The sequence below is a fragment of the Lycorma delicatula genome, chromosome 8 (genome assembly GCF_047948215.1).
Source record: "Lycorma delicatula isolate Av1 chromosome 8, ASM4794821v1, whole genome shotgun sequence".
Classification (NCBI taxonomy): domain Eukaryota; kingdom Metazoa; phylum Arthropoda; class Insecta; order Hemiptera; family Fulgoridae; genus Lycorma; species Lycorma delicatula.
Window position 1 is genome coordinate 9,911,475 of NC_134462.1, and position 12,480 is coordinate 9,923,954.

The 12,480-nt window shown below is 31.5% G+C and overlaps 1 protein-coding gene across 5 annotated transcripts in view; it reads right to left on the reverse strand.

Moving 5' to 3' along the window:
- The window catches only part of Pur-alpha (Purine-rich binding protein-alpha), an 84,349-nt gene that overhangs the window by 17,573 nt on the left and 54,296 nt on the right, over window positions 1–12,480 (reverse strand). For all 5 annotated transcript variants that reach the window (XM_075372822.1, XM_075372820.1, XM_075372823.1 and 2 more), the window contains 2 exons: window positions 12,331–12,449; window positions 6,872–7,099 (listed from right to left, as the gene is read on the reverse strand). In XM_075372822.1, coding sequence (XP_075228937.1) covers window positions 6,872–7,099; window positions 12,331–12,449 — 347 coding nt within the window. The remainder of the gene's footprint in view (window positions 1–6,871; window positions 7,100–12,330; window positions 12,450–12,480) is intronic.

Consider the following 12,480-nt stretch of genomic DNA (forward strand, 5'->3'; position numbering starts at 1 on the left):
GAAATTCCAACCTCTTTAGCAACTTCTCTAATCAGTGAGAACTGATCATTAAGTTGAGTTGAGTGTTATGATGTAAATTCCAAGAATATTTGCCTACGTTTGAGTAATGTTCTTCAGATTATATGTAAACAGTGTAAACATTAAGTAATATTGTTTTTTGTGTGTGCAACTGAAAAAAATTCATAATGGATAATGCCAGAAAACCTTACCATTTGATTGTGACCTCTCACAGCTTATTTTAGTCTTTGTTTTTTTTGGAAGCATCCATCAAGATGATTGAATCTTTGTTTTAGTATTATAACAGTACATTCACAAAATCTGTTATGACATTTTTATGCAAGTCTGAGTCATCAGCAATATCAGCTAACAATGAGATGGATATTTCTTTTGATGAAAATTTAACAGTTTTGGAATAAATTTTGCTGCTACTTATTTCTAATGTAAAATATCAGTCAAAATTGATTCACACAAGCCATAAGAAATTCCAACCTCTTTAGCAACTTCTCTAATCAGTGAGAACTGATCATTAAATGATTAATGACCACATTTCTATTATGCAAACCCTTGTTGTCCACATTTTCACCTCCTTCTTTCTCTTAACAGCTTCACCAGCTCACTGCACTATTCCATTTTTAACACTGCAAAATTTAATGAAAATCCTTTGTTTCATCATTTTCAAACAAAATAAATTGCCAATTGTTTCTATCTGACATATACCAAATATTATTCTCATTTTGTACATTGTCTGGTAGAGAAGACAAAACATACACAGTTTCCATCACCAACATACATGATAACAATTCTCCATATTCCTATCCAAAGAGGAATTTTTTTAAATTAAGTACATTAATAATGAATAAAGGATAAAATAGAAGGCAATCAATCCAGAGGTAGTGCCTTTGATAGGTTAGGTCTCTTAAGCAGTTAAAATTTTAATATGGAAAATGCTGCACAATTTTGCTTCATAATAATTTGATATTAAACCAATTTTAATACATTTACTACTTACACCAAAGTAAGCACATAATGTTGGGAAAACAACTTAAAAGTTCTACTCATTAAATTCACATCCATAAAATGTGAAAAACCTATACTTAAATTTGAAATTAAAAATGGAATGGCTTGTAATGAAAATGAAAAATTAATACCTGACAAGATACTTAAGCAAACTAATTTGAATTTAAGCCACAAAAAAAGAATGATACTCTTACTACACATTTATGGGCAATTAATTCAGAATCACATTAATCCACATTAATAAGTTATTTACCTCAACAATTGGGCTAACAAAAGTTCAAAGAAAAGTAGCATTGAGGATTTTTCCAACAATATTATATAAAATGTGTCCAGTTATAACTCTGATTGATGACACAACTATCATTTATTTTATCAAACTTTTTTGTACCAAAGTTATCAGAAACTATAAACAAGGCAAGACTCTGCAATGTACATCAGCACATAACCAATAAAATTTATGTGTTAGCTCACATTTATGCAGTCAAGTTGAAACGAAACTTGGTAATACTGGGTAATAGACCGTTAATAAAAATTATAATCTGATAAATTATTGATCGTATTATAAACATCTTCAAGGAGCATTTTCTTGCTTCCTGGTATTTTAAATGGTTCCTAGATATAAGCCTTTACAATAAAACAGACTAAAACCTAGCCTTGTTCCTAGATGCGCCTTTACAAATAAATTATAAATGCCTGAATTATTTGCTTGCAAGATCTGACATTTTACATAAAATTGACCAAAAAAAATTTTACCTTTACAATATGCTACTTTTTTCATTTTCTAAGTATAAACACTGAAAAAAAATATAATGTGGAAAAAATAGAAGTTTTCAAACATGTGAGTTTTAATTTTTTAAGTTTCAAGTTTTTCTATGACTGTATTATATAGTTGGAATTACATGGCTGGAGAACCTGTTATCATGACATTATAATAAATGTGTTCAACCAATCAAAAGCAGGTACTGTTTCATGTATCAGCTGTTTTTTTTTTTTTTACTTTGATTTTAATCTGATTTAGTAGTTAACAAGCGGAGGTTAATTTGAAAAGTACTCATAGATAACTAAGTTTCTATATTATACTGTTTATCCTTGTAATATATTAGATTCTGAGGAAAAAATATCTTAACACAGATCGATATTAAAGAAATGGCATAACTTATAACCCAGAAACCAAAAAAGTTCATGAAAAATTATAGTCAGTCTACAGATTAGAAATTAGCGAACAATGTAAACTTGTTCTCAGAAAGTGTATTGCTTGTTTATTTTGAAGAACTGTCTAAGAAAATGAAGTCACATCTTTTTGGACAGTATTAGATAAAATCTATTCTAAATCTGAATCATGCAGCAGACACATAACAAAGTACACTAAGCTGACTAGTTTTTTAAAAAGAAAATCAGGACGCTACGAGAGAAAAACCTAAAAAAATTTCATCTGAAGAAATAAAAAATTTTCTAAATGAAGCACCTGACAATCGGTTTATAAAGTGATTAAGACACTCGTACTTTGCTCGCAATGTAGGCTCTTGTTCAAACTGGTCGATGACTTTTTTAATTTTCCTCTTTTTAATTTAATATAGACTTACTAAATATTCATTAAATTTATTCCATATATTCTTTCTTATCTGGAAATTTTCATAAAGATTTGAATACAATTTAACTTTCAAGGTAATACCAATTTTTGAAATGGGAACTTGTTGAAGACAACAATTTTAAAATTTAGGATGTAAAGGATCTTGGATCAAGCACTTATAGTTTCTATACTGAATAAAAGATAAATAAAATATTGCAATCATTCATTATAACAGGGAATAATTACAAATTATTAAAAACATGTTAGAAGTACTTAAATTTGTATCCTAAGGAGTGTGACAATTCTGCTTTCTTTTTAAACATGAAAGAAAAGTAGACCGTGCAAAATATCAACATTAACAAAACTGGAAATATGGGTAAATAGCTACATATCCGAATCTTCCAGATGCAAACTCATACACAGATCATCGTTTTCAAAGATACTCTGCAACTCTGTTAGTTGATGCTGAAGGGGATATTTTGATTAAGCGATGTCGGGGGTGAAAATCTACAGCAAAGGCTGAAGGGTACGTGGATGAGTCAGTGAGAAATAAAATTGAATTATCAACTAAAATCTTGACTCTTCAAAAAAAAAAAAATTAAACTTGAATGTAAATACACAGTCTAAATTCTTAATTTTTAGTAAAATAAATTTGAACAATTGCGCAACAAATATTTTTACTATGTTAAGTCTTTTATATAAGAAATAAATGAAGATTAATGTAAAAAATTTAATACAAATTTTTTGAAAAATTAAAAAAATATTCTGTAAACAATGTATTCTAAATCAATTATCTCAATATTTTCTTAGCTATTCTCTCTATAATGCCTCACTATAATGCGATTCTCTATAACAGCCATTAATGTTATAAAAAAATTTTTTTGTGGGGAAAAGGTTATTTTACAAATGTCAACGATTACAGTAATAATTATGTAAATATTAATTTTATTTTCACAGAAGCAATTACATATAAAATGAAAAATCTGGTTTCTTAAGAGTATGTATAGTAACTACAGAATAATCGCCTAAAATTGGACACAACATAAAAATATCAGATGCATTTCATTACGTCTTATACAGGATACTTTCTAATTAGTTATATAAAAGTAACCTTTAAATAATGAAAAAAGTATATAACTTGAATAAACTCTGAATACAGTATATCTTCAAGTATCGTTTACAAATGTTCAATACAGCTACTTTTGTAACATGGCAAATATCCAAATTGAAATTAATTTCCTGCCACATCCTATGAAGCATGTCTTGATCTACAGTGGCAACTGTTTCTATTATTTAATTCTGCAGCTCGTTGACATTTTCTAAACATGGAGGAACACTTTGTCTTAATGTAATTTATACAGAGAAGTCCACTGGAGTTAAATCAGGCGATCACAGAAGCCAAAAAAATGTTCCATAACGTCCAATCCACTTTGCTATTAACATACATGATAACTGCACAATGTTAGATAACATGGTGGCATGCCGTCTTGATAGAAAATGAATTCTGTGCCTTTATCCTGTTGTAACTTTGGTATTAGATAATGTTCAAGCATGTCTGGGTACGATATGCCAAAGAAAGGACCATAAATTTTATGACAGCTTACAGCACAAAAAACATTTACCTTGGGTGAGCTCTGTACATGTTCGATTGTGAGACATGGATTCCATACACCCACATCCAAACATTATGTAGATTCACTTTACTTTAAGGAAGTTGCTTCATCACTGAACACAATTTTACTAAGATAATTATTATCTTAAGTCTCAATTTTGTCATTTTTACAGTTTAAATGACAGTTAATTACACAATAACCTACCATACTGTAACCCTAGGAATATTCAATTCTAAGCTGGTGTGTCCCGTCAATTTACCTGGACGCAAATGAATGTCTGCCACACTTGTTCGATAGCCACTTTAGAGACTGAAGGAGGTTACCCTAACCTGAATCGTATGTGACACAACCGGTTTCAATGAAACAATTGTATAATGCAATAACATACTGTCTTTGAGATGGTTGCTAGAGATATTTAGTCATGAATTGTCTCTGAATGGTAGTAGTAGATTAGATTCATGAAACCCCACAAACAACATTGAGCATGCCCTGCATTAGTATACGATACGACTCCATGACGACTGATCGAATTACTCATTTGCATGTGCCATCTAGTGAGAATGTCAGGAACTAAAAGTGTTAGGTGCGAATGACATTTGAAGATAAACTGTATTTAGTGATATATCAAACAATTCTGATAAGAAGCCAATCTAAATAGCTATCTAGAAAATGCTGAGATATTAAGCTTTAAATGTGAATTACAAGAATTTTGAATCATTGACTAACTGAAAATATAATAACTTCTTTTTCAGAATTTTAAAATTAAAATTGTTTGACGGTAAAATTAAAAAATATCTGGAATATTTATCCACTCAAACTAAAATTTATAAAGAATTCATTATCACTTTGCTCAACATTATGTACATTTATTTCCTTTACTGCTTTGTTAATGTAAAGAATGATTAAGTGATTTCCTCTGACATGCAACTTTAGTCTTAAAGATCATCTACAACATTTTTTCTTTATTTAAAAACTTTAAATTCCAAAAGAAACTTTCTAGAAGAACAAACTGTACATTAATTTTTACATAAATTTATAAATGAAACATAATTTATACCTTATAAACCTAATTTGTTACACTATAAAATTATTTCATTAATTTTGAATAATTAAATTATTCTATACATCTCTGATCACAAATCAGCTCGATTTACATAACATGCGTTAGATATTTGCCTACCATGTCCAGCATTGATAAAAAGTTACAGCAATGGTGTAACGTGAAATTTTTAGTGAAATTCAGGAAGAACCAAAAAGACACATATGAATTATTAACACCGTACAGTGTACAGTGAAGATGTTCTGAACCAGGCAATCTTCTACAAGTGGTATAAAGCATTCGTAGCGGGTAGAGAGAGCATCCCCGATGAGCCACACAAGGGGCATCCTTCAACGTCTCGCACCGAGGTTGTTAAGAATACAGCTGCCACTATCGTCTGTGAAGAACGATGATTTAATGTTAGGGGAGCTCGCCCCGCATGTCTGGACATTTCAGTTGGCAGCGCATTTTCGATTTTGCACAATGATTTGGCCATGCGACGTGTTTCTTGCAAATGGGTGCCACACCGAAGCAAATGTAACATCATGTCCCTATGTGTCAAGACCCGTTATCGCGGTTTGGTGATAAAGCAATGCTTCGAATCGTAACTGTAGATGAATCTTTTAACAGTAGTAGTTAATTTTAATAGTTAATTTTTTTATCACTTGCTTCTTTTAATTTTACTTTTTTATTTCCGGACAATACCTGAAATCATTTCTCAAGACGGTATAAGATGAATTTACATGTTTTTTATATGCATTCCCTTTATAGTGTGTGTATGGCATTTGCACAGTAAGGAACTCTTCTCTCACACAAATTGAGAATCTGGCAATAGTGCATAAACATTTCTTTAACTATAATAGGTGTATAAAGGTAAAATTAATTACATGAAATAAATTTTATTATCAAAAACAAGAATATTCAAATTAAAAAAAAAAATTAATTATACACAAATAAAGTGAATTTAATTAGCTAGTCAAACCTATCTTCAAGTGTAACATCACTCAGTCTTTTTATAAAAAAATACTTGTACATGTTTATCTGACCAGTATGAATATAAACAGTAAACTTTTATATTAAATATAATCTTTTTAAATTTATATTTTCAAAATTAATCTTATAACACAAGACAACAAATGTTTTACGTTTTCGATATGTTATTTATTTTGGTTTTTCAAACCACCATCAGAATTTATACATACATGACAGATGCCAAATAATCATGTAAATAAAACCATTACTAACTCAAAAGAAATATGCTAAAAGCTATGCTGCCAAACATTCTACTTGACACTCCCCTCTCCTTTTCTAATCCTCCCAACAAATAAATACTACTAGGAATACTCATGTTACTAAAATAATTATTGTATATTTCAATCTCTTTATACTATTTGTTTGCAATCTACAGTGTTGTGACTGGCAAACTTTGCCACATGTCCTTTTACATAAAAAGAATCTACCATAAAAGAAAATCACAAAGATCATCAACAGCAAAATTTCACAAATGTTATTTTAACCAGTTAAATCTTTCCACTCGCATGTTGATTCTCAGCTAAAATTGAATTGTACCATAAAATTATAAAAGAAAAGACAATGCATTACAATTTTATCAGTAATATTTAAAAACATTACCTCTGAGATACGCATATAGATGCCTCGATTATTCTGGCCAATGTCAAAATAAAAATTCTTGTTCTCAACACGCATATGCCTCCCTTCAGGGAGTTCACCTTTATAGCCACCATCATCTGTTCCAAATTCTTCGAGCAGATCCGTAAGAGCATCTCTGAACTCGATCATACCTTGAGCAGGTATAGCGATCTGCGTGCGTGGCCCTCCCCTTGTTATTGTTTGTGACACCTACAACAAAAACCTACTTGCAAAACTACGAACATATTGTACATATTTCTACTGACTAAAATGATCTAGAGCATTGCAGATCAAATCATATAACTTTTTTAAATTTTATTCATATTTTATCTAATGTAATTATAATTACATAATAAAATTCTATATCTAACATACCAACAAATTCTAAATACAATATACCTGTATTACAAAAATAATTCTGTAATAATGGAACAATATTACAATCCAAACCAGATTTTTATCCCTTAAAGACTCCATGAATCATTTAAATTGTACAAAGATTCTTGCAACATTATAAAAATATTTCACGTGCCATTCTTGAAATGATTTTTACTATAATTTTTATTTTAACTTTCTACCGTGGTTTTTAGCTCTAATTAAAACAGTACTATGCTTACAAGTTTTATTCCCACAGATGACAACTTACATTTGAATACAATTGCAAACAAATTTACTAGAACTGTCTGATTCATCAACTCAGCGAATCAGGTCAGCAGTGTTGAGAGAGTAGGCAGGATGGGGACAGCAATTATTATACACTATATTTATTATACTAGTTAAAAGAATCTGCTATGTACTTACTTAGTAGTTAATATTTTCATATGTCAGTAATACCATTCATTACCACATAAATGAGATTTTTTTTGTTAAGTTGGTAATCATTTTTATTTTAATTCACTAATACTAGTCGTCACTATCACTTTCATTACAGAGATATATAATAAATTCATCAGTTACATCAGAAATATTCTATCATTATTACAATATTTAATCAATTCAGTGTAACATTTGCAACAGCTTCCTTTTGCAAGTTGCTATAAAAGATTAAGATTTCCTTCATAATTTCTTTCTCTTGTGTATTTTTTTTATTTAGGCCCAAAACTAGTACACAATTTTTTTTAAGTTGCATATAGAGACTGGAAGTTGAAAAATAGTATAACCTAAACTCTATTAATACACAGGTCGGTTCTATATCATTTATTTTTTTGTTTATAAATTGATAAACAGTTGTTCTTTTCTCAGTTAAATCGCACAGAATCCCGCTTTTTTTTTGTAAAAATTCACTAAGTTTTTCTGTCAAATATTTTGTGGAAATTTTTCAGCAAATGACTAATGGATATGGCGCATTCTCCATGACAATAACTGATGACTCAGTAAGTTTTAAAAATGTTTCTCTCCCATTTTTCAAAATTTGTACTGTTTATCATTTGTCCATGATAAGCCCCACTAGTAGCACCAACTTGATACAAGAGCAGTGCACCATCCACAAACCCAGATTTACTGCCCACATGCAACAAAATCAGCCTATTTCCTGCACTATAATTCCCAAGTACACCACAACATCATCTGGCTGCCAACATTTGGTGACCGTGAAATCACCATGTTAACCGTGTTTCATCTAAATAAAATATGTTTTTACCAGCTTTTCAGAGGGCTTTCATTTGGACCAAATATTTGTACAATCATAGCACTGCATCCAGTTTTTCAATTAAATTCTTTCTTTTTGTGTAATATTTCTGCCATTTGAATACTATACTTATCTACTATACTATACTGAGATTTTATTAATAATCTCAGCCCAAGGGAAGTGAATTTGCTCTTTTATTACAGGAAGTAATTTGGTAGTACTTTCTTTGTGATGTAAAATTCTTGAAGAATTTGGCAAATTATACATTCATCCATATCACGACAAAAACTTTTTCATCTTCTTTGTGAGTGTTCCTTACTTTTCCAGGCATAGAAAAAGTATTTCAATGGTATTACTTGGTCAGACTGCATAAGTAGTAACCCCTTGTTGTTTTAGTAGGTGATGTTTCTTCAGACAGCAGTTTCTTCAATACTGGCAGTACTTGTTGTTTTGCTTCTTTACAGACATAAATAATAAAATGTTCCAAATTTCCATAATATTCAGCTGTCCTCTTATTTGCCCAACTGATCAGGTAATTAAGAGTTCTACATTTTGATTAGTTGTAACATTTTTTCAAAAAGCTGCTTTTTTCTTAGATAGCGTGCTTGGTTCAGGCTGGGTATCCATAAAAAAATTAAATGAGAATGCTGACTTACACACATAACTGAAGCCAGAAATAAACAACAATAACTAATTAACTAACCAGCTGTTGCTGGTTAGTTAAATCCTGCGCCTCAAACTAGGTAGATCAGTAGGTAGCGGAGGCACATACACAAGATCCTTTATAGAACTGCAAAGGAAAAAAGGGTCCAATCAGGTGAATTTGGAGGACACTGCAAATAAGCTCTTACATTGGGTCCATACTGACAGATTCCATACAGAGTATGCCCATGATGATGTGTACTATCTTGTTGCCAAACAAGGAATTCCTGTTGTATTTCATAAGCAAAAAAATTATGGCCCATAAACTTACCGTTATTCTTTGAGCTCTTTCACATTGTAAGAATCATGGGGATTTTTGACCCACCCCCCCCAATTATGGACATGTATTAATAACTTTACCACTGAAATGTAGATTCATCAGTAAACACAATATGATTAAAAATGTAATCATTTTCATGCTGCAACATTTTGAAGTCTGTGCACACAGCATAGTCTGTAGGCTTCAAAGCTCGTAATTGCTGTAAACACTATGGTTGCATACGTTAGCACTTTTTACATATGTTTATAGAAAAACTGGCACATTCAACATTTTCTTCAGAAACTCTTGGTTATTCAGAACACTTCCCTTTTCAAAGATGTCAATGTAGTTGTTTCTAACTGATTATGTCAGTGACGCATATTACTGTCTCTTGGAGGATCACAAACTTTCTATGAAATGCATATTACCCGCAACTACATATTCGCATTTAGCAAACTGGAAAAAATGGAAGATTTTCTAATCAATCATCTTTGCTGGTGGTGTTGTGAAGCGAAAAGATAGGGAATCAATCTACAGCCATGTGTGCAACTAAAACTGTCCTTTTTCTTGTTCAAATTCTACCTTAAATCAACAGTGACACCTAATCCAAGAGATGAGGTGTCCAATATTCTCTTTTGTACACCCAGCACTCTTTCATAATATTATTTATTTGCATTTATATACAACTTTCTTTCTTTTTCCTGTTTAACACCTCTAGAGGATGGATGAGGATGATGTGTATGAGAGTGTAAATGAAGTGCAATCTTGTACAGTCTCAGTTCGACCATTCCTGAGATGTGTGGTTAATTGAAATCCAACCACTAAAGATTAACGGTATCCACAATATAGTATTCAAATCCGTATAAGTTTATATACAACTTAACTGATGTGACAGTACTCATGTTACATGTGAATTAAAAGTAACAATGTGGATGTAACAACCTAGTATGAGAGGGTAAATCAAATATAAACAGGGTTTTATTTTTTTTCAATTTATTTAATGAAAAATAAATGCAAATAATTTTTTTCTACATAGTTTCCTGGTTTAGAAATACATTTTTCCCACTGAGAAGGAAGGTTTTTTATCAAAGCATCGTAGAATAAAGCTGGTTGCATCAGGAGCCAATTATGCATGAATTCCTCCACTCCCTCATCATCTTCAAATCGTTGCTCTCCTAGAGCTTCTTTAGGTGACCCAAACAAATGAATATCGCAGGGTGATAGGTCAGGGCTGCAGGGAGGATGATCAAGTTGAGTCCAGTGCATTTCTTCTACTTTTGAGATCGTTACAGCTGCAGAATGGAGCCTGGCATTGTCGTGGAGGAAGATGGCCTCTCGAATCAGTTGGTTCTCTTCTTTTATGGCAATATGCAGCCCTCACCTCGTTCAACAGCTCGCAGTAGTAAGCAGCATTGATTGTGCATTGCTCATGCAAAAAATCAATGAACAAAATACCTCGCCGGTCTAAAAAAATGGTTGAAAGAACCTTGCCAGCTGACAGTCGAGTCTTGGCTTTCACTGAAGCTGCCTTCCCTTTCTTCCACCACTCCAGTGAGTGCAGTGGTGGACCCACATTTCATCACAGGTGACAACAATCCGACTCAAAAATGCATCACCTTTTTTCGCAAACCTTCCTGTAAGCCTTTGACAGACCTCCAAATGTTTCAACTTCTGATCTGCGGTCAAAAGATGGGGTACCCATCTGCCACACACTTTATGGAACTGAAGTTGGTTTGGGATGATCGCTTGACAGCTTCCATAACTTATTCCAACCCGTTCTGAAATTTCATATACGCTCACCTGTCGATTGTCCTCAAGAATGTCTCAAACCGCACGAATGTTTCTGTATGTAATGCTGGTCCGAGGACGGTGATCGTTTTCTGATTTTCAACTAGTTCTCGTCCTTCCTTGAACTTTTTACGCCATATCATTGTAGAACATATCATTAAAATAAATTAAAACTAAATTTCTACATAGCCAGGTAAAAAAAAATCTTTTATAACAAACAATTTGTCATTAAAAATACAATACACAATAAAAAAATTGTTCTTGTTTAAATCATCATAATATACACGTTTGGAATCCATTCTGATTATTTATAGTTCACAGTAAACAATTTTGAAAACTAGCAAGTACTTTTCCTTTATAAAAAGAAGCCAAATTAAAGATATCCTGATCCTCTGAAGAATTTTGGATGGGATGAGCATTCACTACCTGAAAGAAACTTGAAGCACTTCTTTGTCTCATTTTGCACATCTTTTTAGGGTTAACAGATTTTTGACTAGATGCCCTCCACTGGAGCCGTGCTAAGCAAGTAGTTTTTTATAACAGTCAATGTCATGTAGATAAAAATTAATCTCACGAGTAATATAAGAATTATATATACATTTTTAAACACCTGTCAAAATTTCTCAGACTGAGAAAGCAATGAAATTTATCTAAATAACACACCGTAAGATACTGACAGAGAGGGTAACATACTCATGTATATTATATAAACTTTAAATAATTCCATTCCTTTAGACAAGATTAATGATTTAAATTACAAACCTATAGATCTGCAGTAAATAAGACATCAAAGTTTCTAGTAATGTGAATATATAAATTGACCAGATAATAACTTTAATAAGGTCGGGGAATAAATAATTTCTTAAAACATAATAAAAGGCAATGCAGCATAATTCTGAGAGAAAAACTAAGATTTTTACAGTACACACAAATTCTATGAGTTGGCATTATGAAAACTTGGGGGAAAAACAAGATGAACTAGAACCAAATGTATCTTCATGTGTACAATTCAGAAAAATGTTATACACTTTTCAAAAAACTACAATTTAGTTAGCTACTACTTACTCTTAAAAATCGACCACGAGAATTTTCTTTAAGATCGAGGTAATATCGTCTATTATCTTTAACCATCATTTCCGATTTTAGTTTTCCATCTTCAGGAACGTTTTCTGGATTTGGTGGACCTGAAATTAAACATAGGTTTTATAAACTCAT